This window comes from Barbus barbus, assembly GCF_936440315.1.
Source record: "Barbus barbus genome assembly, chromosome: 50".
NCBI lineage: Eukaryota > Metazoa > Chordata > Actinopteri > Cypriniformes > Cyprinidae > Barbus > Barbus barbus.
Genome location: NC_136728.1, coordinates 1,959,569 through 1,986,887, shown reverse-complemented (window position 1 = coordinate 1,986,887; position 27,319 = coordinate 1,959,569). Strand labels below are relative to the sequence as shown.

The 27,319-nt window shown below is 39.0% G+C and overlaps 4 protein-coding genes across 8 annotated transcripts in view; 2 read left to right on the top strand and 2 right to left on the bottom strand.

Moving 5' to 3' along the window:
* LOC306868009 (kinesin-like protein KIF15-A) overlaps positions 1-19,023 on the top strand; it is a 45,084-nt gene extending 26,061 nt beyond the window's left edge. For 4 of the 5 annotated variants that reach the window (XM_079413980.1, XM_079413977.1, XM_079413976.1 and 1 more), the window contains 10 exons: positions 521-643; positions 717-863; positions 8,583-8,675; positions 8,833-8,997; positions 9,553-9,656; positions 9,728-9,791; positions 10,095-10,132; positions 11,415-11,547; positions 14,895-15,026; positions 18,757-19,023. In XM_079413980.1, coding sequence (XP_079270106.1) covers positions 521-643; positions 717-863; positions 8,583-8,675; positions 8,833-8,997; positions 9,553-9,656; positions 9,728-9,791; positions 10,095-10,132; positions 11,415-11,547; positions 14,895-15,026; positions 18,757-18,819 — 1,062 coding nt within the window. In that variant the 3' untranslated portion in view covers positions 18,820-19,023. Of the gene's footprint in view, positions 1-520; positions 644-716; positions 864-8,582; positions 8,676-8,832; positions 8,998-9,552; positions 9,657-9,727; positions 9,792-10,094; positions 10,133-11,414; positions 11,548-14,881; positions 15,027-18,756 lie in introns of all 5 variants that reach the window. The other variant, XM_079413979.1, reaches the window with a different exon arrangement.
* Positions 19,024-19,979: 956 nt separating this feature from the next.
* Positions 19,980-20,408, bottom strand: LOC306868016 (histone H2B-like; the record flags this gene model as incomplete). Its single annotated transcript, XM_079413986.1, has 1 exon — positions 19,980-20,408. One exon carries the CDS (start codon positions 20,406-20,408, stop codon positions 20,034-20,036), a length of 375 nt encoding a protein of 124 aa, XP_079270112.1. The 3' UTR covers positions 19,980-20,033.
* Positions 20,409-24,204: 3,796 nt separating this feature from the next.
* LOC306868058 (histone H4) lies at positions 24,205-24,516 on the bottom strand (the record flags this gene model as incomplete). The annotated part of the gene is made up of 1 exon (XM_079414049.1): positions 24,205-24,516. One exon carries the CDS (start codon positions 24,514-24,516, stop codon positions 24,205-24,207), a length of 312 nt encoding a protein of 103 aa, XP_079270175.1.
* Positions 24,517-25,531: 1,015 nt separating this feature from the next.
* Positions 25,532-25,918, top strand: LOC306868588 (histone H2A-like; the record flags this gene model as incomplete). Its single annotated transcript, XM_079414841.1, has 1 exon — positions 25,532-25,918. One exon carries the CDS (start codon positions 25,532-25,534, stop codon positions 25,916-25,918), a length of 387 nt encoding a protein of 128 aa, XP_079270967.1.
* Between the last annotated feature and the right edge of the window lie 1,401 nt (positions 25,919-27,319).

The following is a 27,319-nucleotide window of genomic DNA, read 5'->3' as shown; positions in this document are numbered from 1 at the left end:
AAAATGTACCCTTATGACTGGTTTTGTGGTCCAGGGTCACATGTTTGAACAAGAACATTGCTAAACTTGCCAGATATTTCTGTTCAGCTTGTAGAGAGAGTTTGTGTACATTGTTGGCAGGTTAAATGAAACATTTTCAGGACGAATAACCAGCAGGTAAATATCACACATTTATGCTTAATCGAGAGAAGTAGAAATTGTCATCGCAGTTAGTAAAACTTGACACAAGCTCCACAGTGCAACAGAATTACAGCGACAGGACAGCTGTCACTTGTTATAACACATAACTTGTGTGAACATACCTGGCAATAAAGCTCATTCTCAAACTTATCATGCAGACCTATCTGAACTGAACTGACTTGAGCTAAATAATGACTATTGTTTTTTAGATCTGCTTTAGATCAGCAGAATCCGAGCTGTCTTCATAGTTGAGTGTATTGTAGAAATTAGGTGACTGGCCGGTCTACTCACTCAGTGCTTTAGGAAGTTTGTATTGATATTGTGATTTTTGGACCCACAGGGGAAGTACAGCACTGTTTGCACTGAGAAAGATCAGATGAAGGAGAGCATGACACACATGCAGAATGAACTTCAGGAGCTGCGAGAAGCTTCAGAGAGACGCCTAGCTTCTGACCGAGTAGAGGTATGTGTGCTACTGGGTTTGTGTTTTGAGTTTTTGTCAAAAGCCTAAACTAAAGTGTGTGTGTGTTTCACAGTTGGAGCTGCTTCAGGAAGATCTGTCCTATACTACAGAAGAGGTGGAGAGACTCTGTAAAGTGGTGGAGAAGCAGGCTGCTTCACTGGAGAGTTCCCGGACCCTGAACACAGAGAAGGAGAACTACATAAACTCCCTGAAAGAACAGGTACTTCTGCTCCTGCCTCATGCTACAGCTTTTAAATCAAATATGAGGTAATGTAGAGTAGGGATGCACGATATTTGATTTTTGCCGATATCCGATATGCTAATATTTTTTTCAAATAGACGATGCCGATATATATTTCCCTTTGTTTTGAAACAACAACAAGTCTCTCCTGTGCATAAATTATAAACAATTTATTTTTAATTTTGGTTTGTTTTGAGCAAAAGCTTTTATTTGTTAGAAGTAATAAACTTCTTAAAAAGGTATTTTTAATGCGAGTACGTTGAAAGCCTTGAAAATAAGTGTAATAAAACCAATCTCTGCTATGTTTATTTTTTTGACTTGTCCCCCTCAGACAGATGCAGTTGAAACCTTAACATTTTATTTGTGGGTATAACATTAATAGATGGTCTAAAGCAAAAGAGCTGTAAAAATTCTAAAAAAAAAAAATTAGCGCTCATATTTTTTCAAATGGATTAAGAAAACTTAAATATATTACATAATTGAATATATACAGATTTATTCAGTAATATTTAATTTACAGATGTCATGTTTGTGATTTTTATTCATGCAAGCTATAGCTTCGAACCTTTAAAGAGGACCTATTATGCCCCTTTTTACAAGATGTAAAATAAGTCTCTGATGTCCCCAGAGTGTGTATATGAAGTTTTAGCTCAAAATACCCCACAGAGGATTTTTTTATAGCTTAAGTTGCCACTTTAGAGTATGAGGCAAAAGTTTTTGTCTTTGTCCCTTTAAATGCAAATGAGCTGGTGCTCCCGGCCCCCTTTTCAGAAGAGGGCGGAGCTTCAGAGTCCAGCACACCGGCAACAGCAAGCAATCTCACACTGAAACTGTCAGAAACTGAAAAACTGAAACCACTTTACTTTCATATGCATTTTTTAACTTTCACATTCTTATTTATGATCGTTCTAGAACAGTGTTTCTCAAACTTTTTCAGCCCAAGGACCACTTTATCTTCCAATTTTTTTCTGAGGACCACCTAACAGAATCCCACTCTAAAACGCCCCCAAAAAACAACAAAATAGGAAGGATCAGCTAAATTTGTTTAATATGCAACTGTTAAGTCAAAAACTAATTATTCAAACACAAATGCAATGATATGATCAGAAATTATTATATGAATTTCATTTGAAAAAGTAAATGTGAAATGAGCTGCCGCTTAATATGAACAACAAACTGCACATGTGAAGAAAAAAACTGCAATTAAACAAACTGTAACAGCCTAGGTCCCACTTAATGTCATTCCAAAGAGCCATTAGTTTAAAACTGAGGTGGAGGGTATAGGAAGTCTATGGTTGTAACTATGGTAACAATAAAATGCTGAAAAAAATGTTCCCCTTAATGTCCAATATCACTGAAATTTCTGGGATTTTACACATGAAGCAAAAACTAGTACATTACAAAACTAATAGATCTGTGGATTTTATATTTTGAGATTTCCATCTAAAACTTAACGTGAATGTTAATGAGACGAGTGGTGCTGCTTATCTATCACACATCAGTTTCTGAATGTCTGGCTCCAAAGAGGAGAGTTTCAGTCTCATACTTCAGATTATATTTGTAAGGACCATTATTGCTTCCATAGACATCAGCGCTTTAAATGTATGGTTTTGCTAGCACTTACGTGTATTTAAATGTTTGAAACCTAAAATAAGCATTATATGGTTGAAAACACTGAATATTTGTGATAATATGAGAAGTCAGCGTGTCCGATCTGGCTCCGCGCCATCAGCCAACTCGCGAAAGCAGATTTGAATTCAGCAGTTGATGACGTGACGCACTGAACGTTCTAATCAAACCGGTGTGGTCGTACGTGCGAAAGGGTTGAAACAGAATGGCAAGAACTGTTATCACAGTTTCGCAAGTGCATTAAAAATCTACTTAAATAAGTGACGATTTTATAAACACTTGCCTAGTTTAGGTCATCTTTTCGCGGACCACTAGGGGGCGATGGCGGACCACACTTTAAGAATTACTGTTCTAGAAGCACGTGAAGGCAGTGTTTTAGTATTTTTTTATTTTTTTTTTTTTTATATAAACTGATGTGAGACAAGTGTGGCACTAATCAGCAAGAGAAGGTGTCAATAAAAGGTCCGTACACCATACTAATCAAACAATTACAACCGTTTATTGTTGATACTAGGGCTGGGTATCGTTCAAAAATGTTCGATACCGATACCTTGAGTTCGATACCGGTTCCTGAACGATACTTTTTTCGATACCAATTTTATGAAAACTATTTTAACAAGATTACATTATCTCAAAAAACTTTGGTTTTATTTTTTCAGCCTGTTGACATGTATACAGACTCAAAGACTCATCTCCTGAGCCACTGCACAAAGGAACAAAATATAGCCCATCCATTTGATTGGCTCTATGACTCTCTCTCCTCTCCACCTGTAGCTGGTGTGTGGTGAGCGCACTGGCGCCGTTGTACTGTGGCTGCCGTCGCATCATCAAAGTGGATGCTGCACACTGGTGGTGGTTGAGGAGAGACCCCCACATGATTGTAAAGCGCTTTGGGTGTACAGCAATACACAATAAATGCGCTATATAAATGCATCATTCATTCATTCATAGCCAACACAATAAATCAGTATAAATAATTTTAATAAAGCTCAAATAGTTGTCAGTTTACACTAGTGCGTGCTCGTTTTAAAACGCATAGCTCAGACAGAATCATCATTTCTATTCATTTATTCTAGGTTGTTAAAGATTTCAAGAAATTTAAAATCTTTATCCACTTTCATAAGTGGATGTTTTATTTTCTTTCACAATATGTTTTATTGTTTTTAAATTGTATGTTGTAGTATGTCAAATTATTTGAATGCATAAAAGCTACTTAGTTTATTCGTATTTATTCTTAAAACAGCCTTATGAAATGTTTTCTATTTCCTCAGAAATTCTGTTCTGTATCTGGTTTTCAAATGAAGGCATAAAACATTAATTTCATTTTTCTTTTAAATTATTGAAAATAAAACTTTATTTATTTATTTTGGTAAACAAAATTTTACTGTTAAAATTAAAACATGGAAGAAATGTTGTGTGATCATTAATTAAAAAATAAGAGTTTTAATAATTGTAATAGTAGCCTAGTAGTAGCAGTATACTCTGCTGAACAATATTAATTTATTTCTGCCGCAGTGTCTTCCAAGTTAATCCGAACTTTTATTTTGACGGGTTTCCAGGAATACCTTTACAGTTCTGTGTGTATATGATATGACGCAATTTTAATCAAATCAAACGGTAAAATGCTCATGAAGTGACTCTCAGAGCAGTTCTAGAGCTGTTGTTCATGTGTTTGTCCTCATTTAGTGAGACGGCAGACGCTGAAATGTCACGCGAGCTTCAGTCTGTGTCAAGTAAGCGAAACTGCGCGATATAGAGAGCAGACTGCTCCGTATGCTTTCGAATCGCTCTCGCAGATGTCAAACACTGATCAATCAGCGCCGCGCCGCTTCTAGTCAAACACACCTAGTGCTGCAGGCTTATTGGCTCACTGACGGTGATGAGATTAACCCCTTAGGTATCGAAATTTGGTACCGAACGACAAGACGTGTTTCGATACTCGGTGGTATCGAGGCAATTCGGTCGCTGCCTAAAAAGTATCAAACTCGATACCCAGCCCTAGTTGATACACACAGCTGATATCGATAATAATGATAATGATCATAGGTGAATGCATAAAAGAATAGTGATAATCAAAAATAAACACATTAAAGAAGGATAATCATAAGCCAGTGCATAATATATGAACCGTCTCCAATGATTCCTGCACACAAGAAAAAATGCACACATACTTCGCGAACGTTACTATGACTCTCTGAGATAACATTTATTAGAAGGGACATGTCTCCTTCGTTCTTCTCCTGGTTACATCACTGCAACAGTATTATCTTTTCCCATTGCTATTATTTATGCTGGTTTAGGAGGACCATTGTGTTGTTCGACCCAAACTTTGGCACCACTTTTATCATTTGACCCAAATCCACCCTCCCCCTTTCTGTTATCACTGAGGGTTTAGGTATTTCCCATATGTACTGGCTTAATTAGAATTTGAGCCATTTTACTTCCCTTATCTAAGGGTAGTGGCACTTCCGAAGTGTTTTGGAGGACTACCTTTATAGTGCCTTGATAGTCAGAATCAATTACTCCAGCCAACAACGATGACCCCCTTTATAGCCAGGCTTGACCTAGGACATATTTGTCCGTAATGTCCAGGAGGACACTGTACCCCAACTCCTGTTTCCACTATGGTGACTTCCTGTGGGTTTAAAGTTACAGTGGTTAGTGAATATAAATCTAGGCCCGCTAAGCCTGAATCATTCCCCAACTTTGAAACAACCATCATCAAGATGTAACATCATTCCCCTTAAAATATCCATGCCAATTATTCATTCGTTTATTGGGGTGATGAGTACTTCTTATTCACGGGTAGGCAAATGGCCTATTTTCAATTTCACCCGAGTGGCTACAGCCTGTATCGGTTTTCCCCCTTTCCCCATAAGTCAATCGTTCTCCCTTAAATTTTGCTGGATTGCCATATAGGGTGGCCTCTGTCCCCGTATCGATTAAGGCTCTGACATTTTGAGAAAATTTGTTTTCCAATTAATTTCCAGCTGTATATAGGGTCTAATATCCTCATGCGACCAAGAAGTTGCACGAATTGCGGGGGCTCGACCAGATTCCTAGTAGTGATTGTTGTTTGGCCATTTCATCCAATTATTTATGAGGGTAAAGACTATTTATTCTTTGACTTGTACACTGAGTGATTACATTTGCAAGTTGATTCATTGAAGGACATACGCTCACAACACTGCACCATGCTTATCTGTTTCACTGGTTGCGGCGGATCTCCCTTAACCACTCCTTTTTCGTGAGCCATTTTGATTAACTCACTAGTATGTTTTCCATCCATGTCTTCTCTAGTAACCCCTGCCTGCCGCAACAGAGCCCATAACTGTTTTCTGGAAACCCCCTCCTGAATGCCTCCCCCAGTATTTCCTGATGTATTACCATTATTGGGAGTAGATTGTGGTTTCTCGATCTTGTCCCATTTCCCCAAATCACCTAACTCCCGTAATTTGGTAACAGTAACCCCTATCGTCCAATCCTCTGCCCCCAAAAGGACAGCCATTACTAGTCCTTTGTACTGAGAAGGGTCATTCTTTATAATGGCATTTCTCATGGATAAAGTTAGTGGGGTGTCATCTAACTCTCCTGCATGCCCTGTGGTTGCAGCTACCCTCATAGCTAATTCTCTTAAATGTGTGACAGCCTCGTTCAAAGTGTGCCATTGCCCCTTCTTTAAAGGGCCAACTACCCTCATCTGGAAAGCGTTGAAACACTGCATGAGCAATAAGGGTTAACAAGCTTCATTTCCATCAAGAGCTTCTGACTCATTTTTCATTCCGGCTCGAACAACCGGATCATTTCACAGATCTAAAAAGTGCATACTATCAACAGCATCCACTCTGATCTGACTCACTCCCAGATCATAAAGACGCACTAACCAACGATCAAGAGACTCTCCAGATTTTTGTTTCATTCGCTCTCTGATGTCTGAAATTTCATGATGAGTATAATCTTCCATTACTTATTGTCTGTTATTACCCAATGCTCCCTGCACTAATCTCCTTCTCTGAATTGGTTTTACCTGAACAGATGGGGGATCTATTTCAGATCCTCATCTGGACCAACATCTTCTCCCGGTCCAGTATTATAATCATCAGAATCCCAAATATTCCCATCCCAAGTGGATGGGTCCCACCCGTCTGCATTTGCGGTAGCTACAAACGCCCGTACTTTGCGTACATTTGGTTTTCGCTTCTTTTTAGCATTAACTTTGGCTACCTGAAGAGAAGCTTTTTCTGCCACACCAGTCATCTCTGATTAAGACGCTGGCGCAAAATTTCAGCTTGACCTTGCACTAAGGCTTCTGACATGTTTCATCAATTTTTCATTCTCTCTACCTTTCTGATCTACACGCTCATACTGCAGTCTGTAAGCAGTTAAGACGATCCAGAAGTGACTCTGTAAGCCCTTCAATGGATCCTTTTCCGAGACAGCAACCTTTTTCAAGCATGATTCTACTTGATGCGTGTCTGCGTCCCTCAGCGCACCAGACCAGCACTGAAGTAACCCTCCGCCCTTTCTGAGTTTTCTCGCAACTGACAAAGTGTCGTCCCACTCTGGGAGCACATCAGGCTCGGGCTCTTTCATTTTAGTAAGCCGACACCCTTTAAACCTTCTCTGCCTTGCACCAAAATCACTTTAAATGTCTCACGAATCCTGTTCGTGACGCCAATAATGTTTTAGTATGGTGTACGGACCTTTTATTGACACCTTCTCTTGCTGATTAGTGCCACACTTGTCTCACATCAGTTTTGAACAAAACAGAAACCATACTAAAACAGGCAGCATCAGTGAAAACAGGCCGAGATGATGGTAGCTTTAGCAAAATTAGCCTTACAGAGTGCCAAGAAGCTCTTTCAGAAAGGCAATTTGAAAACAAAATATGAAGCGCTTTGTCTGGATCTGACGTTCGCGCACGAAGCGTTGGTATTCATCCCTCTTTCAGAATCAGACTTTGCGAAAATCCATTGTTGAAATGACCCACATTTTTTAGGGACATTTCCTTCAAAAATTAAATTTAACCTCAGTGTCCTCACTGGCTCAGATGGAGGGAGTCTATGGAGCTCCTATGTTCATTGGTGCATCCCAAAACATTGTATATCTCCAGTAATGGCAGACTTCTGCTTCTCACTCAGGCCCGTGTTTATGCTAATAGGGCAGAGAACATCACAAATGGGCGGGACTTTTCCCTGTGGTGACCTGTACCTAGTGAGAAATCTGGAATCGCTTGTTCTGAGAGACTGTTTGATTTTTTTGGGATTATTAAAAAATGAGTGGGTGGATATTTACCATTTCAGGCTGGTTGTTTTCACACACTGCAGCCACGCAACCATGCTCAAACACCTCATAAAAGTGATTTTTGCGTAACAGGTCCCCTTCAAATCAAAACAGACTCGTGATTTTATGACCTCGATACTGCTTTATTCAGAAACACAAGTATCTTAATGATATTTGTGTATTTTACTCTCAATTTATTACAAGTGGCCAACAGCGCCCTCTTAAGTAAATAAAACGCCTTGCTGGTTGGGCAAATTCTGCAGCTTGAATTATTATTTTTATTTATTTTATTTATTTATTTATTTTGAATAATGAGCTCTAAACTTCTACACGGGTTAGTTGCAAACCAAAAATGGGTATCTGTGTTGTTCTGATGTGTCGTAGACTGCAGGCAAATAATAATGTGAAATGCAAATAATAAAATGCAAAATATAATCATTTTATAGTTATGATAACAGTACTTCTAATCAAGTGTCATGCATCTAATCAGACTACAGCATTTGGCTGCAAATTTGTCACTTAAGGCTCTACAATCGGCTGAAAATATCAAACATGTCTGATCTCTGACGAATGGATGGACTCGTAGTCTGAAGCTAAAAGAATCTCTCTGAGTCCATCGTACACTGCACGAATTTCTATGAAATCTGTCAACTCAAATCTACAGACTTCCGGCACCTTGCGTCGACTTCTCCAGACAGTAAATCTGGGCAAAAGTTGTGTAGTTTATTATTAGTTATTATTAGTGTAACATAATGGAAGGATTTTTGTGTGCACCCACATTAACAGGTGGAACAGCTGAATGAGCAGATTAACCTTCTGAGAGTGAGAGACGACGTCAGTCAATCTCCAGAAGCTGCCACTCCCAAAGGAAAAATGCAGGTGCGTGTGTCATCTGAACAGTGTTTGTGGGACAAAGTTGTACGCAGATGTGAGCTGAACCTGATAAAATCTCACAAAACCTCCTCTTGGGGATGTCCTCATTTGTAAAAAAAAATCATCTAACTTAACTGTTTCATCTGGATGCCTGTGCTTTCAGACGCCGCAGACCCCCTGTGGCTTTGGCTCGAGTCTGTCTCAGGTGCTGGAGTGTCAGGAGAGAGAGCTGGAGAGCCGACACTCCTCCATGATCACCATGGAAGTTTTGCTGAAAGAACTCAATGCAGAACGCACAGCTAAGAACCAGGAGATCGACAGATTAAAGGTCACGCTCATGCACACGGTTCCCACTTCATGTACAGCAAATACAGCGGCGGACAAAAGTGTTAGAACACTTGGCATATTTAAGAGGTTTCAGATGTTTTTGTTGAATTGGCTATTATAATACCCATAAAACAGAAGGCTAACATTAGTGTTGAAGTTCTCAGGAAATAATATTGACACTATGCCAGAGAGATGTGATGCTTTAATTGCTGCAAAAGGTGGACATACCAAATATTAAAGTTGAAAGTGACTCACTTCATCTGATATTTGTTGTGCTGTTTCATGAACATGAGATGAAATCATGTTCTGGAGGCAAAAATGGTCAATATTTTCATATTTGTCAGATGTTCTAACAATTTTGGCCACCACTGTTTGTGTGAATCTTGAAATTTACGTCAATAAATGCAAGAAATGCATGCTTTAGTTATTATATACGTATTTACTCCTTGTGTATATATTGTCTATTTTCATTGCGGTGCACCCAAAATATTATACTTTTTTTAATATATAAGTTTCTGTGAGGTTCACTAGTACATGTTTGCCTGTGCATCTGTAGGCCCAGCTGAATGAAAAAGAGATTGTGCGAATGGAGATTCAGATGCTGTTGGACAAGTTTTACTCCGTCCAGAATCAACACAAACAGAGTGGCTCTGTACAAGAGTAAGACTAATTCACTCATACACGTGTTCATGCTCTGTCCATGCAATTAAACCATTTATTTGTCTTTATAGAGATGCGAGGGAGGCCATACACATTTCTGTTTTGAGAGAACTACAAGAAGAGAAGAAAATAAAAGTAGGTCAAGGCAAGATCTAAAACATATATATATATTAGTTTACATCATTTCTCTGGAGTAAGATAATTAAAAAACAGTGTAATTTGTTTCCCCCCTAACATGAAGAGGAACAACAATGAAGCAAAATTGTCTGAAACTTGTTAATTTGCTTTTTTTTCTTTTGATGTCTATATTCAACTTTTGTCAAATTAGCTTTATTCATAATTTGAGGAAAGGCATATTAGAAATGGTATGATGCCGTTTTGAACACGGACATTTATATGTGAGGCCGTTAAGTTGCATCTTTTTTTTGTTTTCCTCAGAACTCCCTGATGATGAAGTTGACTGACGCTCAGACAGAGTAAGTGAGCTGATTTTTGTTGAAATCATTTTGTTTCGATTATCTGAAGCTGAATGAAAACATTTTAATAGTTTTATTTGTGGCCACTTCATGCATGTTCTTTTGTTCGGATGTCTATCCAGTGTAAACATGCCGTCGATGTTGGAAGTTCTTCATTGTGACTGAAGCAGATGCAAAGTTTGCTTTTTTTTTAAACAATATTGAGTGTTTCTGCTCAAGTTCGCTGACAAAGTTTCAATCAAAGCCACAGCAGAACTGTTGTCTCCCAGCAACACAGCGGTGTTTCGATACTGAATGAGTTCATGTTTTTGAACAAATCAAGTGAGTCAATGATTCAGTAACCCGTTCATAAAGACAGACGCCTCGATTCTGAATGAATCGGCCATTTGAATGAATGACTAATGACTCGCTCATTAAAACGTATTTAAAATGGCATTTTTCCCAACATTGTTTACTTATTTGTTCAAAAATATTTAAAACATTACTCTAGGGCGATATATCGAACGCAATGATCATGCGCATCTCGTCAGTAAAGCTGGTTAGTGCTAAATCTCCATCACCTGCTTTCAAATGGAGCAGGTGATGCTACACAATATAGAGTTCATTATCGAAGGCGATTCATCTGCCTATATTGAGTAGCTTGTCAGTGAACTACGGCTCTGTATATTAAATGCCGCTCCATTTAAAAGCAGGTGATGGAGATTTACCGCTAATCACGGAACCGGCTTTACTGACGAGATGCACATGACAATCACATTCGATATATCACCCAGCCCTACATTACTCTGAAATGTTGTGGTGTAAATGCATTTATGGCACCTCAGCTTCATCAAACACTCTGTGCAAATACATGCTACTTCAAATGCAGCTTCTGTTTCCTCTGCAGTGAAAAGAGGAAGTTTGATGATAGTATGCACACTCTGTGAACTTTAACATTTGCTAAAAAATCCAATGGCAACAGAGTTGCACTGTCCAATGGTGGTATAAATGTGCTTTTTTCTTTTTTTAACTTGAAGCAGATTCAAGTAAAAAAAAAAAAAAAAGTATTTTCTTTTTGAAGTCTTTTCTCTTTATTTTATCAGAGTGCACCAGAACTCTTCATTTGCATCTTAAATTCTCAAAAATGCTCTTCTGGGAGGGGGTGCCCCCAGACCCCCCTACAAGGTTTATATTCCTAACTAGGTCACCTTTTTGACCTTTTATGAGTTTGCACTTTGCAGGTATGTTCATACTACACACTAATTACACATGACTCTTATTAAACCGTGTGTGTGTGTTGCAGGCTGCAGTGTAATGAAGCCACTCTTGCCCAGTCTCAGACGTGTGTGCAGGAGCTGACGACTGAACTTAGGAACCGCTGCCTGGAGCTCCGGGATCTGCGGCAGAAAGACCATCAGCAGGAGAAACTGCAGCAGGTCAGAGAGAAAGCAATGAGATGCAGCATGATCAGGGTTTGATAGTGTAAAAGATGCTGTAGACGGTGAAGTAATTGTAAAATGTGCAAATGGTAAACTTTCCTGATGATGCAGCGCAGTCGGGCCAATTTAAACATTCAAGTGATTTAAAACATTCAAGCACAAAAAGATGCAGAAGATTCAGTACTCTTTCTGATAGACTGAGGTAGTAATGAGCGATATAAACGATATAATGCGATATAAACGATATAATGCGATATAAACTATATAATGCGATATAAACTATACAAAATTAGCCTACGATAGAGATTTTAATTATATTGCACTATCGCGATAATGCATGTTGATGACGCAATCTACCCGCGAAATTTAGAGCAACGACCTGCAGCCGGCTGCAACGCATATTCGTCATCTTGAATAAACATGGCTGAAAGCGTCAGCGAAACAGAGGAGCTCGTGAAAAAGACTGGTGCAACATCTATTATTTGGACTTGGTTTGGATTTAAGCCGTCCGACGAGCAGCAGCAAAATATACTCTGTAGAGTGTGTGGGGCAAAAGTTCCAGCTAAGAGAGGTAACACGACTAATCTGTTCTACCACCTCAAAACTAAACATGTCGTTGAATACCAGCATTGCCAGGCAATGCAGCCAACCGCAAAATCCAGTACGAAGAACGCAGGACAGAAAAAACAGGAACTGATCCAAACCTCAATCCAACAGTCATTTTCAAAAGGTACTCCTTATATTAGGAAGAGCCCGCGATGGATTGAAATTGCCAGGGCCATAACTGTTTACTTATTAAGGACTTAAGAATTTTCTTTATTTAAAATAGCCATGCCTAATACTGGAAGTATATCCCTAATTCAGTGTCCGTTCCTTTATTAACAAGACACCAGTTTTAATTTCATTAGGAGAACACAATGTTTAAAACCAAATGCGTTACCTTAGACTGCAGGTGTGAAATATGTTTTTATTTAAAGTATCTGTGCATTACACAAAATAATTTTCTTTGCCTAATTAATACTGGAAGTATTTTCAGTACAGTTTAACTAAAAAGACACCAGTTTTTTTTGTTCCCTGCAACTTGGGTGGCATTTAAGAACCAAGGACTTAAACTAAGTGTAGTGCCTTTTAGAAGGAAAGATTTTCTTTTATTTATCTGCAACATTGTGTTGTATAATTACAGTTTTGCTTTTGCACAATAAATGTTCTCAAAACGACATACAACGTTTCTTTATTTCTTAAAAAAAAAAAAAAAAAACATTTAGCAGTTTGGTTTTCCTAAGGGTCTATGTAACCTGTTCTGAAATGGTTCTACTATAATTTATATATCGCGATATATATCGTTATCGCTAGAGGCTGCAATGTATATCGCAATATGAATTTTAGGCCATATCGCCCATCCCTAGACTGAGGGTTCGCATGGATGCTTGAAATCCTTAAAGGGGTCATATGACGTTGCTAAAAAGGACATTATTTTGTGTATTTGGTGTAATGCGATGTTCATGCGATTTTAAGGGTCAAAAATCACATTATTTTCCACATACTGTACATTATTGTTGCTCCTCTATGCTCCGCCTTTCTGAAACATGTACATTTTTACAAAGCTCATCGTTCTGAGAAGCAAGGCATGCTCTGATTTGCCAGCTATCCGGTGCGTTGCAATTGGTCGAATACCTCAAGCATATGACGGAAATGTTACGCCCCATACCATGCTGTGATGCCGTTTCCCAGCATGACGAGACTAAAACAATAAAACCCATTATAAACGAGGCATTTGTTGCATCCAGTGGGGACATAATTACTGATTATAATGACTTTTGTGATCGGAGAAACAACAAACAAGCGCTACTCTACACTGCTCAAAACTCGTGTTTGAATAGCCATAGCAAATTCTTTAAATATTGAAACGTACACCGGCTGTGAGTCAGAAGCACCACACTTTAATAAAGAATGTCTCTGGGTTTGAGACTGTAGTCTTTGCAACTTTACAGATCTTATATGAGCACAAACAGCTTCTAACAGTCCAAAGACGAAGGGAAACATGAAATCGCATCATATGACCCCTTTAAAAATGCTTGAATTTGAACAGTGTTTAAGGTTTGAAAAGCGCTTGTATTTTGAATAAAGTGCTTGAAACCGCTTGAAATTGCAATTGCATTGGTTTTATAATAATTTGCCTTATATAATGGTGTTGGTTCAGTTTCCAGCAATGAAACTAAGTAAATAATTTAATAAATTGGCACGATAATGTTGTGTATCATCGATCTCACAGCCTGACAATAGGATGATTTGACAATTTAGCATATCGCCCGACAATACTTATCATGAAAATGTTCTCATATATCCAGGGCCGGATTTACTCATAGGCACTCTAGGCATGTGCCTATGCTCGCTCGTCCAGGGGAGATAAAGTACAATGAAAAGAGATGTAATATTTTTGATATACTATGGGCTATCTACAACAGTAAAAGAACCAAAATCCCAAAAGACATCGAGCAAATAAATATAACGCAGAATAGGATACAAAATGACAAATAGGGTTACAGGGTGCCCACCTCGTCCTGGAAATTAATGACCAATTTTCCATTCCTGGAAAACACATGGGAAATGAGAGAAAACAAATTGTCTTGGAAAATTATTACTATTATTTTAATGTTCTTGGACATTGAAGAACAGTTTACAATTGGTCTTGAAACAATTAACGTTAGTAACGAAGCGCTTTGTTCAGGGACGCAGAGTTTTGACGCGTGAGCAGTCTCGCTGTGACGTAGTGCCGCTATCTGTCTAGTTTCAGCAAACGTTGTCTGATTAGCACATACCTAACCTTGTTAATAGCCGTTAAATGGCGGTGCGTTCCAAACGGAATACATCGCCCCCCGAAGGGCACTTCGGAGTGAAAACAGTCATGGCCGCCATATTGAAGGGTCGTTCGAAACCGAAGTGCTCAAAACTGGCCACTTCAAAGGGCCCTTCGGAATGAAGGATTTCGACGGGTACAACTGATGGACACTTCGGGCCCCCATGATCCTTTGTGCAGATTCTTTGCATGATGACGGTGCCTCCGTGTGATGCGTGTGGGCACGGGATGATGACGCAGAAGGGCATTTCCAGAAACAGTTGTTTGGTCCCCTTCACCCTTCAACCCTTTAGAGCTCTCACTCCGGAGGGTAAACCCTTTGAAGGGATTAGGGCAAAAATGTATTTTAAATCCGACCCTGAATATATCACATCTTCTGTTATAAGATGCTGTCAATTCTGAACAGTGAGGAAACTTTAAGGGAGCACTGTCTTAAAGTGCATGTGAATGTAAACTACTTTATTTTAACCCTAGTGGTGTCGTGCAGGAAATCGAGGTTCTGAGAAAGCAGGTGGACCATCTGACCGAAGAGAATGGAAAACTGTTGGGTCATCAGAACCCCAAGCAGAAGATTGAGTACCTGGTCAAACTGAAAAAGGAGATCACCAGACTACAGGAGGTCAGTATGAACATACAGGCTCTGGTTTGAGAAGGTTGTACACGGTTAAATAGGAAAAATCATAACACTTAAATTGGCAGCTGTATTCCTGCTATATAGTTGGGGAAAAAATAAGATTGTTTTTTTTTTTTTTTTCTTTAAAGGATCTTAAGGATTTATATTTAATAATTAATATATATGCATCAGGGTTTGAGCTCTGACAATATTAATTATCAGCACAACACTGCTATGGATCTCTTTGTTTTTTTTTTTAATCTTACATCTTTACCTGGATGATCCTCAGGAACTCTGGAACTCGGTCTTACAGAAATGTTAGTAGATGTGGGCAAAAACCACACATTTCATAAGTGGTAGTGTGATGGTTTGAGGATGTTTTGCAGCATCTGGGCCTGTATTCACAAAACATCTTATCTTACCACTAAGAGTTCTCCTAAATTGTAGTAAAGGTTTACTACAGAGCTTTACTCAGAGTAAAGGGGGCGGGGTTTACCTTGTTGCTATGGATGATGTCAGCATGCTTATTAACTATGCACACAGTGATTGGCTGATAGACTGTCAGAGATTTACTCAGGGCAACATATTGCACTCTACAAAATTGCTATTCAAATAAAAATATGAATTGCCACATTCAACTAAAGATTTTAAAATATGCTGGCTAAGTGTCACTAAACAAGTATATGTTCAGCTAACTCTCAGCCTCTTACATGTGTGCTTCTCGTAAACAATTAGTGTATATGCATATAAACAGCCTTTTAATTAACAGAGTAGAATAATCATGGCTGATAATACTTACAAATGAAAAAGAAAAAAAAACTGGAGGCAACAACAGCTGTTACTTCTTACCCGACTGATTAATAAAAACAAGGATATAATTAATTTCAAGGTGATACCTTTTTAAAAGGTCATTATCATCAAATGTTTCTAAAATGTTTATATTCAGAGGCAGATTGCCGCCAATAAGCGCTATTTTAGGATAGTTTGTGATTAGTTTTAGTGACTTAGGAGTCCTCTTCACTACTCCTAACCTTTCACAGATTTAGGAGCTAGTTTTAGTGCTAAAAGCTTTGCCAAATACTCTTAGAGCAAAAATTACGGATTCTAAATTTGAGGTTTGACGCCCATTATTTTTAAGATTTTCTCCTAAATCGGCGAGTTATGAGCTACTTTTAGCATTAAGATGGTTTGTGAATACAGGCCCAGGACAAATTGGCACCCTGTGAAATCATTGTTTTAACTATGTGAAGCCTGAGACACACTGCATGATTTTGGGCTGTCCCAGATGAAAGATTGTCATCGTGAAACAATCGTAGTGATTTCTGTGATCGTGGCTCCTAATCGGTGGTCTTGTGCCATACAGTGTGACAACGGCCGTCTTTAAACCTCTCAGTCTTGCGACCAAAGATGGCCTACGATACAGCGTGATCATCGTTTGCTGGCACGATCCAAAACTACAACTGATAAAGTGTGACTTATGCTCTTTATTTGTGACCGTTTACTCTTCTGTAGAAATGTGCGTCGTATCGTACGAGTCAAAGATGTCATCTACACACACATCATAGCCAAGTTTATTAGATCCAGTGTGATCTGCAGTGATCTTATAGGATTGGTGCAGTGTATAGTAGGCCCTAGTCTTGAGTTTATCTGTAAGCTAGTCTACCCCAAAACATTTCAAAAATAACTTAAAATTATTAGAATTAAGTTAATTCTCATCATATGGGCATAAAACGAGACATTTTAAACTTTCTGTTCTACAGAAAAAAGCATACATGTTGGAAGCAACAATAGATGACGACTTAATTTGGGGTGAACTGTGTTCTGTATAAAGAACATGAGAATAAGTCTGCTCAAATACCAATGACTACAAGCACTCAGCATCCACTGTCTTCTCTCTACCGGGATAGTCGTCGGTGTTTGTTTACACTGGTATTCGAAACGGCACCACCATTCTCACCCTTTTGTGCAACAGCAGCTGCTCCGGTCATGTGATTTTAGCTCAAATCTGATTGGACGGCCCATTTCATCGTGGAGCGATGGGGGGAAAATTGACACAGGACGGGGAAAAAAATAAAAAATCGCTAATGATCGCGCTTGTTGTGAATAGCCCCATCACCATCGCACCAAATTTTGCGTTCAATGTGAAAAGGCCTTAAGAGTGCGCTCTGCGCCTGCAGGAGAGGAAGTAGCCATCTATAGTCAAGTCAGCTTTATTTATATAGCGCTTTTACCAATACAGATTGTGTCAAAGCACTTAACAGTATCAAACTGGAGGATAGAGTGTCAGTAATGTATAAAAATAAGATTAAACACTCAATTTTCAGTTAAAGGCATTTCATTATTGAGTTCAGAGATGCCACTGTCTAGCTCAGTTTAGTTTAAATAGTATCTGCTAAATCAAATTGATGATAATCGCTAGAAATGAAGTGTCCCCAACTGAGCGAGACAGAGGCGACAGCGGCAAGGAACCAAAACTCCTTCTGTGACCGAATGGAGAAAAAACCTTGGGAGAAACCAGACTCAGTCGGGGGCCAGTTCTCCTCTGACCAGGAGATAATTGTTTACTTATTGTTTTAATTAAAATTTTAAATGTATTATTTCTATTTTTATATTGTTACAATTTCTAACAATAATAATATTATCTAGTTAGGTATTTTATTATATTTTTAGTTATTTTATTTTAGTTTTAGTTTTATTGTATTTAAGTGGAGGTCTTCACTGAGGATATGTCCCCGGGGCTCATCCAGGTGTCCGGCCTCTGCCGATGATCAGGGAGACGTCATCTCCTGATGCCGATCCACCATCTGATCCAGACACGGACTGAGAAACAGAATAAGAAAGAAACAGACAAATATTATCATAGATGCCATTCTTCTTATGATGTAACGAGTACATTGTGTGTTATGAGGTGTGTTCCCGGTTCCGGTTGATCTAATTAATGCAGCCTAACAATCCTTTAACGGATTTGAATAATAGAAGTGTATTAGTGTGTTATGTGTAAGCCAGGTTAAAGAAATGTGTCTTTAATCTAGATTTAAACTGACAGAGTGTGTCTGCCTCCCGAACAGTGTTAGGTAGATTGTTCCAGAGTTTGGGTGCTAAATAGGAAAAGTATTTTGATATTCTAGGTATTATCAAACGGCCAGAGTTTTGAGATCGCAGCGGATGTGGAGGAAGTAGCTTCTATATCAGAAGCTACCAATAGTATATCTTTGTCGTTTAAAATGAGAAATCAAAACAAGGATATACGAGATAAACGCAGATATACAAAACGTAAACAAAGCAGTGCTAGCTTACCTTTTTGAATATCAGTTGTGTTTAACTTTACTTTCATAACAGCCGCTTAAAATGAATATTCACATTATTGGAAAGCCTGGGAAAGATCACGTAACATTAGAACAGCGTTCTGTCTGAGCTGCCTGCATTTACTTACTAGTTCTCATCACTTTCACTTTAATTCTCGAGCACTGATTGGATGTCCAGTTTAGGGAACGAGCCAGAGCTCTCACTCGTGCTGATTAAGAGCCGACCGTCTGCTTGGTGTGTCCTGGGCTTAACTAGTTATTGACTCGTATTATAAATGTTCCATTTGTTTCCATTCATTCAGCTGTAGTTTAACAGCTGTAACTGTTAAAGCATCTCTCTTAACTCATTCATGCTCCCAATATGGGGACGATTTGGCAAACGAATGACTTGCTGTTCTGGGGTGTTATCGAATGTGTCTTTATGTTTTCAGGAGAATGGCAAACTCAGGCAGTGTCTTCATATGGAAGAAAGTCCTAACAACACAGGCCTATAGCATGCTCACCCTGAACACGCTTGACCTTAAAACTGAAGGATACATTCCATTTTAAATGTTTTAATGAAAATTAAAATGAAATGTTGGATTTGTCTGATTTAGTTTGTGTCGTGTCTTCAATTTTATTTTTCTGTTCTAAATGTTAGCTCTTTGTGTACAATTTATTAAATGTAATTATTTTTTTTATGAAATTAAAGCAGCTTCAAAAAAAAAAAAGTGTACCTACTATTTTCGAGGAGACAATTTGTATGTAAGAAAAGTGTGTTAGGCTCTTTAATTGACAGAGCCATCCATCCCCATGCAAGGAAGTCCCAATTATTATCTGTGTGCAGAGGCACTGCTTTACTGTAGTGAGATGAGATAATTTAAAGTGTGTTCAGCTTCAAATGTGCAGTGATGTGAAAAGGCTTCTGATATTGAGGATGTGTAAATTTGTCTTGTTGCTCACAGGAACTATTCCAACTAACCTCTCCGCCACTACTTTGAAAGGTCTGTAATTTAATAAACGTTACATACAAGTTCAGGAAATAGTTAGCAATGATACACTTCTACAGTAGTTAACTAAAGTGATCTTAGAGAATGCTAGAAAGAGTATAGCTTTATTCCATCACTATGCAATTTAAGAGTCCATGGCTCAAAAGAGAGAAATTTGTGAACTACAAAAAAAAGCGGCCACTAATAGGAAATTAATATTTCAGAAAGTATGTACTGCAAAGGAGCTCACAAGTTTCTACAATAGCAATACACTCTCAGTAAGATCTTTGTTAAATCTTAAAAATATATGAAACTAGGCTTAAAGCAAATAATCATGTGAATGCTTATTGTAACTGCTCAGAATAAAACATTTCCAGATTGCCTTTAGCTGAAAGAAACGCAGAACCTACACATTTTTCGAAAAAATACGATTATAATTAAGTAATTTCAACCATTCACAGATTGTAACTAAATCAGTCTGCAAGTTTGAATCATAATGCACGGCTGTCAAGTTTCAACTCGAAACTGTTAGAAAACAAACATGAATATACTTGAGAGCAAACGCCAACACTGAAAGCATAACAGAAAGCTGATATGAATGGCTAATTTCAAACAAATGTTGAGTTTAAGTACTATTGAATTAATTTACAGAGAAACTATTACGTTTGAAAGTTACAAATGCTCTTGCAGTGATGAGATGGGTGGCTCTTAAAAGAGCCTTTGTGTGTCGGAGCGGAGCTCTACTTGGAGCTGGTGTACTTGGTGACGGCCTTGGTGCCCTCAGACACGGCGTGTTTGGCCAGCTCTCCGGGCAGCAGCAGACGCACGGCGGTCTGGATCTCTCTCGATGTGATGGTGGAGCGCTTGTTGTAGTGAGCGAGACGAGACGATTCACCGGCGATGCGCTCGAAGATGTCGTTGACGAAAGAGTTCATGATCCCCATCGCCTTAGAAGAGATCCCGGTGTCAGGATGAACCTGCTTCAGCACTTTATACACGTAGATAGCGTAGCTCTCCTTCCTGGACTTTCTGCGCTTCTTTCCTCCTTTAGCGGCGGTCTTAGTGACGGCCTTCTTCGAGCCCTTCTTAGGCGCGGACTTTGCTGGTTCAGGCATGATGAAGATAATACAGACGAATCGATGGTTATAATGAGCCGCACAGACGCATTTATTGACTCGCCTATGCTAATTGTCAAGAAGATACTACGGAGTCTTCTGATTGCGTGTTTCCATAGACCACACCCATATACTCGAACGTGATTGGACAACTCGAAGTATCACGAGCGGAACGAGGGCCAATCACAGGCGGTGAATAGATAGCCCCGCCCACCGCCCTGTGTTTGAACAACATCTGTGATATGAATGAGATTCCTTTGTTTCAGTTCTCGCTCTTTTTGTGTTTTTTGGGTCTCAAATACCAGTGTATTTTTATACCCCTTAAGAAACCCATTCAGAGAATTTGTAGAAAGGAGAGCAATGATGATTAGTCACTTTATTTTTCCTCTGCTGTCCTGCCAGTTTCATTTCTGCTCTATCAGATCATGACGACTAAATTTAAGTTAAAGAGAAAACCCCCAGCGGGTTTTCTTTTTTAAATCACTTCAGTTTAAAGAAAACGCTGAACAAGTGAAAACGCCATGCAAGAGAAAAATAAACATGCTCTCATTCTGTGCATCTTTTTTTTTTTTTTTTTTTTTTATTAGTAGGAGTGCAAAACATACAACATATGGTGAACACAAAACACACACAAAAAACTACAAAAAAAAAACAAACAGCAATGACAATAACAGCGATGAAAGCAAACAGTCATGACAATCTGAATAATAGTAGTAGTATTTAAGTAATATTAACATGCATAAAAATAATAATAATAATGAAAATACTAAAGATGGTGATGATAACAATATTCTGTGATGACGGCAACAGTAATATCAATAGAGATAAAAGTAATAATAATAGTAACAATAGTAACAATAATGTAATAATGGCATATACCCAACACATACCACACCTATTCTAACCTCTGTGTCAGTGTATTTTTATTTTTTATATATATATATTTTTATTTTTCCTCCTTCTCTCCTCCCATTCACGATGAGATAACTCTGTATATATGTCTAAGCTGAGGTGGTGCATTAAAAGAAGGGGTGTGGTGCATTAAAATCAGCATGCGGTGCATTAAAAACGTATGGTATATGTTGGGGGCAAATCTGATTTAGTTATATTTATATATTTTAAGTATATTTAGTGTTATGATCTTCATTAAACCGTTACCGTCCTCATACAAAACATCATTCCATCAACAGCTCAATGTTTCTAAGATATTAATAATAATAATAAAAATAATAGTAGTAATGAAAATACTCGTAGTATTACTAAAACCTTGTATAAATATGTATAATAATATGCGGGTAAATAAATAATCAGAATCAGCGTGTCACATTTGTAAGAGTTGGAAGAGGTCTGATCTGGAGTGTTGTGGTTCCGAAGTATTGTAAGGAGGTGAGAAATATTCTAGGGAGATGTATTCTGTGAGCAGATTTTTCCAGTGTGATATGTGAACAGTGTTTCGGGATTTCCAGTTCAAGAAGATAGTTTTCTTGGCGATGGCTAAAGCTACAAGGAGTGTCCTTTTGTTTGTTATTTCCTGATTGAGAGTTGATAAATCACCCAGTAGACAGAGTAATGGGGATAATGGGATGCGGCAGCCCAGGAGGCAGGATAGGGATTCAGTGACATCTTTCCAAAAGCGTTTAATGGGTGGGCAATGCCATGTGGCGTGGATATATGTGTCCGGACAATTTTGTGAGCAGTGCGAGCAAGTTTCTGATGTGAATCCCATTTTAGACAGCCTTTCCCCAGTATAGTGTGCTCTGTGAAGAGTTTTATACTGTATTAGCTGAAGGTTGGCATTTTTAGTCATGGAATAAATATTTGTACAGATTTGAGTCCAGAAATCGGCATCGGGAGCAATAGAAAGGTCTTTTTCCCATTTGATTGTTGGTAAAGTTATGGTTTTATTTGAATTAGTTCTAATTTTATATATTTTGGAAAGTAATTTTTTCGGGGAGGATATATTAACTAAATCTGCTACTGCGGAAGGAAGGTGAGGATTGAAGGTTCTGGTGTTGATTTGAGATGAAACGGCTGTAAAGCTGTAAATAATTCAAGAATTGATTGCTCTCGATACCGTACTCCTGGACTAAGTAGGAAAATGAAACCAGGTTGTTAGACTGAAAGATGTGATTAATGTGTGTGATACCCTTTTCTGCCCATTTATGGAAATTGGGGGATTTTTTATTGCTTGTAAAGTCAGGGTTGTTCCAGAGCGGGGTGAGGTTAGATGGAACCTGATTGGTGTTTGTGATTTGGAGATATTTCCACCAGGCTGTCAGAGCCGAAGCTATCGTCAAGGCTTTGAAGCATGGGTGGTGTTTAATGGACTGACTGATAAATGGGATATCTGTTATTCGTAAGTTTTCGCAGAGTGATTGTTCTATATCTAACCATATGATGTCTGACTGAGTGGGGTGGGTCCATTTATAAATGTATTGAAGTTCGTTTGCTAGTGAGTAAAGGTAAAAATGTGGGGCTTCTAAGCCTCCTAAAGATTTTGGTTTTTGTAAAGTGCTTAGTTTTATCCGTGGTGGTTTATTTTTCCAGTAGAATCGGGTGATGATGGAGTCTAAAGATTTGAACCAAGTGAGAGTAGGTTGGGTTGGGATCATTGAGAATAGGTAGTTTATTTTTGGGAGTACTGTCATTTTATTTATAGCTATTCTTCCCTGGATGGAAAGTGGTAAATTGAGCCAGCGTTGAAGGTCGATGTTTTCAGTAAAGGAGTGAAGTTGAGTCCAGTCAACTCTGACAGCCTGGAGGAAACCTTAACACCTAAATAGGTGATGTGACCTGTGCATAGAGGGATGGGTGATATCTGGGCGGCCACATCCCATTTTGTTTGATGTAGTGGAAGAATTGAGGATTTATTCCAGTTTATTGCATAATCTGAGATTGTAGAGTATAAATCAATGGTTTTAGTTATTTCTTGCATAGATGATTGAGGATTTTGCAAAAAGAGTAAAATGTCATCAGCATATAAACTAATCTTATGTTGTGCTTGGGGTGTGTGGATTCCTCTGATGAGTGGGTTCTGGCGGATGGCTGCTGCTAAGGGTTCAGTGAAGATGGTGAATAAAGAGGGAGAGAGTGGGCATCCTTGCCTGGTCCCCTGTGCAGTGTGAAACTTTGTGATGTTAGTCCATTGGTGGTGACTGTGGCAGAAGGTAATGTGTATAAAATCTTGATCCAATGAATAAATGACTTCCCAAAGCCAAATGTATTTAATGTGGTGAATACAAAGTTCCAGTTGACTCTGTTGAAAGCTTTTTCTGCATCTAAAGTGACTATAATGGTGTTTTCCTGTTGTAGTGATGAATAATGGATTAAATCGTATAATCTGCGTATGTTGTTGGATGCCTGTTTGATGAAGCCGGTCTGGTCTGGGTGAATTATACATGGGATAATTTTTTCAATTCTATGTGCAAGAACTTTACTGATTATTTTAATGTCTACGTTGATGAGAGAAATAGGACGGTAGTTTGACGGGAGGATTGGATCTTTATTAGATTTGGGAATGAGTGAAATAGTGGCTGTGTTCATGTCTGTGCATCTTTGAAGAAAACATACGAGCTCCAATTGAGAATCAAGTTGTAGGCTGTTAAAACATGGCAACACTTAACATTACAATAAACAGACCAACAACACACTAGTTTCGGGTTTATAAAAATATTCTACTGGAGTCTTGTTAGTTCTCACTAAAAGCGTATGACATAAACATTACTTCAACTCTTTATGTGATAGTGTGGGTGGCTCTTAAAAGAGCCTTTGTGTGTTTCTGATAACACGGATGTGTTTATCCTCCGAAGCCGTATAGAGTGCGTCCCTGTCGTTTCAGAGCGTACACGACGTCCATGGCGGTGACGGTCTTTCTCTTGGCGTGCTCGGTGTAGGTAACGGCATCGCGGATCACGTTCTCCAGGAACACCTTCAGCACACCGCGGGTCTCCTCGTAGATCAGACCGGAGATACGCTTGACTCCGCCGCGGCGAGCGAGACGACGGATGGCGGGTTTGGTGATGCCCTGGATGTTATCCCGCAGAACCTTCCGGTGCCGCTTAGCGCCTCCTTTCCCGAGTCCTTTACCTCCTTTACCTCTTCCAGACATTGCTGCAGTTGATTAAGTTTAGACTTACAAAAGTTAAACTAATCCTTCAGTCGCTGGAAGACGAGCTTTATAGTTGCTCAGAGGACCGAGTTGAAACATGTAAAGGCGGTGCCGTGTGACGTCACTGAAGCAGAGGCCTGCTTTCCCTGTTTCTGCTGAACCTGTTCAAGTTTATGTAATTTTTTTACATGGTCACAATTTTGTTCTCTCTCTCTTAGCATCACAGTTCATAACTCTGACTTCAAATCCTACACATTTTTTTTTCTATACAGATTTATTCATTTACATTTAGAGTATGTGTCAATATCTTTCTAATGAGATCAATCTTTCTCACACACAAAGTTTTAAAAAGGAGCAGTAACAACATTTCCCCCCGGTTTCACAGACAAGGCCTAAATTAGTCCCAAACTAAAATGCCTATTTGAGCTGTCTCAACTGAAAATATCTTGCTCTGACATATCTTAAAATATGTCAGTGTCATTGTTCTGTGTCAAGATGTTTTTGTAAAAATTGCTTAAATATCTTAATTTAACTAAGGCCTAGTCCTGGTTTAAGCTAAACCCCGTTTGTGAAACCGGGCCTTCGAGTCAACAAAATATTAATATAATCTCTTAGATTATGATCTGTCAAGTGATTTGATCTACTATTTTCAAATAAAAAAGAAAACGCAATATATCAGTTTCATTGGCGTATACAGCGTATACTAAATACAGATGAACACATTCATTTTATACACATTCAGTTTATTCAGAAGCGAGGTTTTAAATTGTTATAGTTAAAAATAAACAAACATAAATAAATAAACATTTCCTCACATGAACAATGAATGACTGCAACAAAGAGAAGCAGAAAGAGGAGGAGTTTGGGATTTGGAGGGACGAGCAGTGATTGGTTTTCATCTGTGATCGACTCCAACCAATAGAAGAGGAGCACGCTCTCTTAAATACTGAATGTGAAGCTGCAGCGCTTACTTCTGCATCTATCTGTAGAAAGAAACACACCACAATCTTCAACAATGAGTGGAAGAGGTAAAACCGGCGGTAAGGCCAGAGCGAAGGCTAAGACTCGCTCCTCCAGAGCAGGGCTGCAGTTCCCCGTCGGTCGTGTTCACAGGCTTCTCCGCAAAGGTAACTACGCCGAGCGCGTCGGTGCCGGTGCTCCGGTTTATCTGGCCGCTGTGCTCGAGTATCTGACGGCTGAGATCCTGGAGTTGGCTGGAAACGCCGCTCGGGACAACAAGAAGACCCGTATCATCCCCCGTCACCTGCAGCTGGCGGTGCGCAACGACGAGGAGCTGAACAAACTCCTGGGCCGAGTGACCATCGCTCAGGGCGGCGTGCTGCCCAACATCCAGGCCGTGCTGCTGCCCAAGAAGACCGAGAAACCCGCCAAGAGCAAATAAATTAAACCGGTTTCAGTAAACTCCAAAGGCTCTTTTCAGAGCCACCCGCTTTCTCTTTAAAGAGCTTTTTAACAATTTAAAGTGAACAATGGTATTTTAAAGCAGAGGGGGATGATGTACTTATAATTTGTTATTAATAATAGGATAATTAAATGGTGCATTAAGATCCATCAGGGTAAAGATCAAGTATGCTATATAATCGTCAAAAAGTATTATTTTAGAGTTACATAAGGTGTGGGAAAAGGGACAACTAATACCTAGCTGCTGGAAAGAAGCTGTAGCTCCAATCGAAAGAAGGTAAAAGTTTAACTCACTTCCGTGTTGGTTTCAAGAGAGAGAAGGGGGGGTTGCTTAGTTTAAATGGTGTGACATCCCCCTGCCCCGCCCACGCCTCCGCCTCCTGCAGGGGCCCCTGCTCTTCTAGACAGGAGCGTTGTGTTTGTATGTGGTGCATAACCGTGCAGCTCAGGGGGCCCGTCCTTATAGCCTGCACTGGGGCCCGTCATAACCAACTTACGCCATGTTTAAATGTATATTGGCTTTCCCAAGTAAATTGTCATTATTTTTAAAAGTTATGTAAATTATTTATAACAGCTGTAGGTTTTTGGAGTAACCTGGATGACTGTGAGACTCCCAGCCTGTCTGAAATTTTGTCCCAGCATTAAATAATTTGTGAATATTACTATATTAGTAAATACTTGTGGCTTGGAACAGCTGGAAAATTAAAAGTGTACTGCAGTTTTGCGCTGGAGAAACTTCGATGACTGTAATCAGTGTGCGAAATATCCCAATTTGTGGGCGGTGGGCCCATGCTCCTGCTATTACTTATACACACCTAATGCCTTTTAATATAAATAAAGGACAAGAGTGGGAAATGTCACGGACACATTATTATACTATTCAGCCCAATATTGATTTTTATTTGCACTTCACTTTTATCCAAATGAACAGAACTTTTTGCACAGCATTTATCAATGGGACATGCAACTATTATACAATGCTATATAACCAAGAAATAATGTATTAGCATACTATAGCCTATATAGGCTAGTTCACATTATTATATTTCTGCTTCAAATGTTATGCGTAGGTAACAGTGAGTGGTGGTTTCAGACAATTTGTTATTAAAGTGCGATATTCTGCGCGGCATTCATACTGACTTGTATTCTGCCTGACAAGCATTTAAACCTGTACTGAAGGCGGAGCAATTTGGCCAATCAGATGAAAGGGGCGTTTCAGCACCGCCCACTTGTGCGAAGGAAATATCGAAGCTATAAACCGATTTGTGAAGCGCAAACGAAACATGAGAAATCAAGCCAAAATTTTGTTGTCCGTTTGTTCAATTAAACAAAAATACGAACAAACGAGCCGTCTTCTCATTTCTCGTTTTTCCGTTCCAAA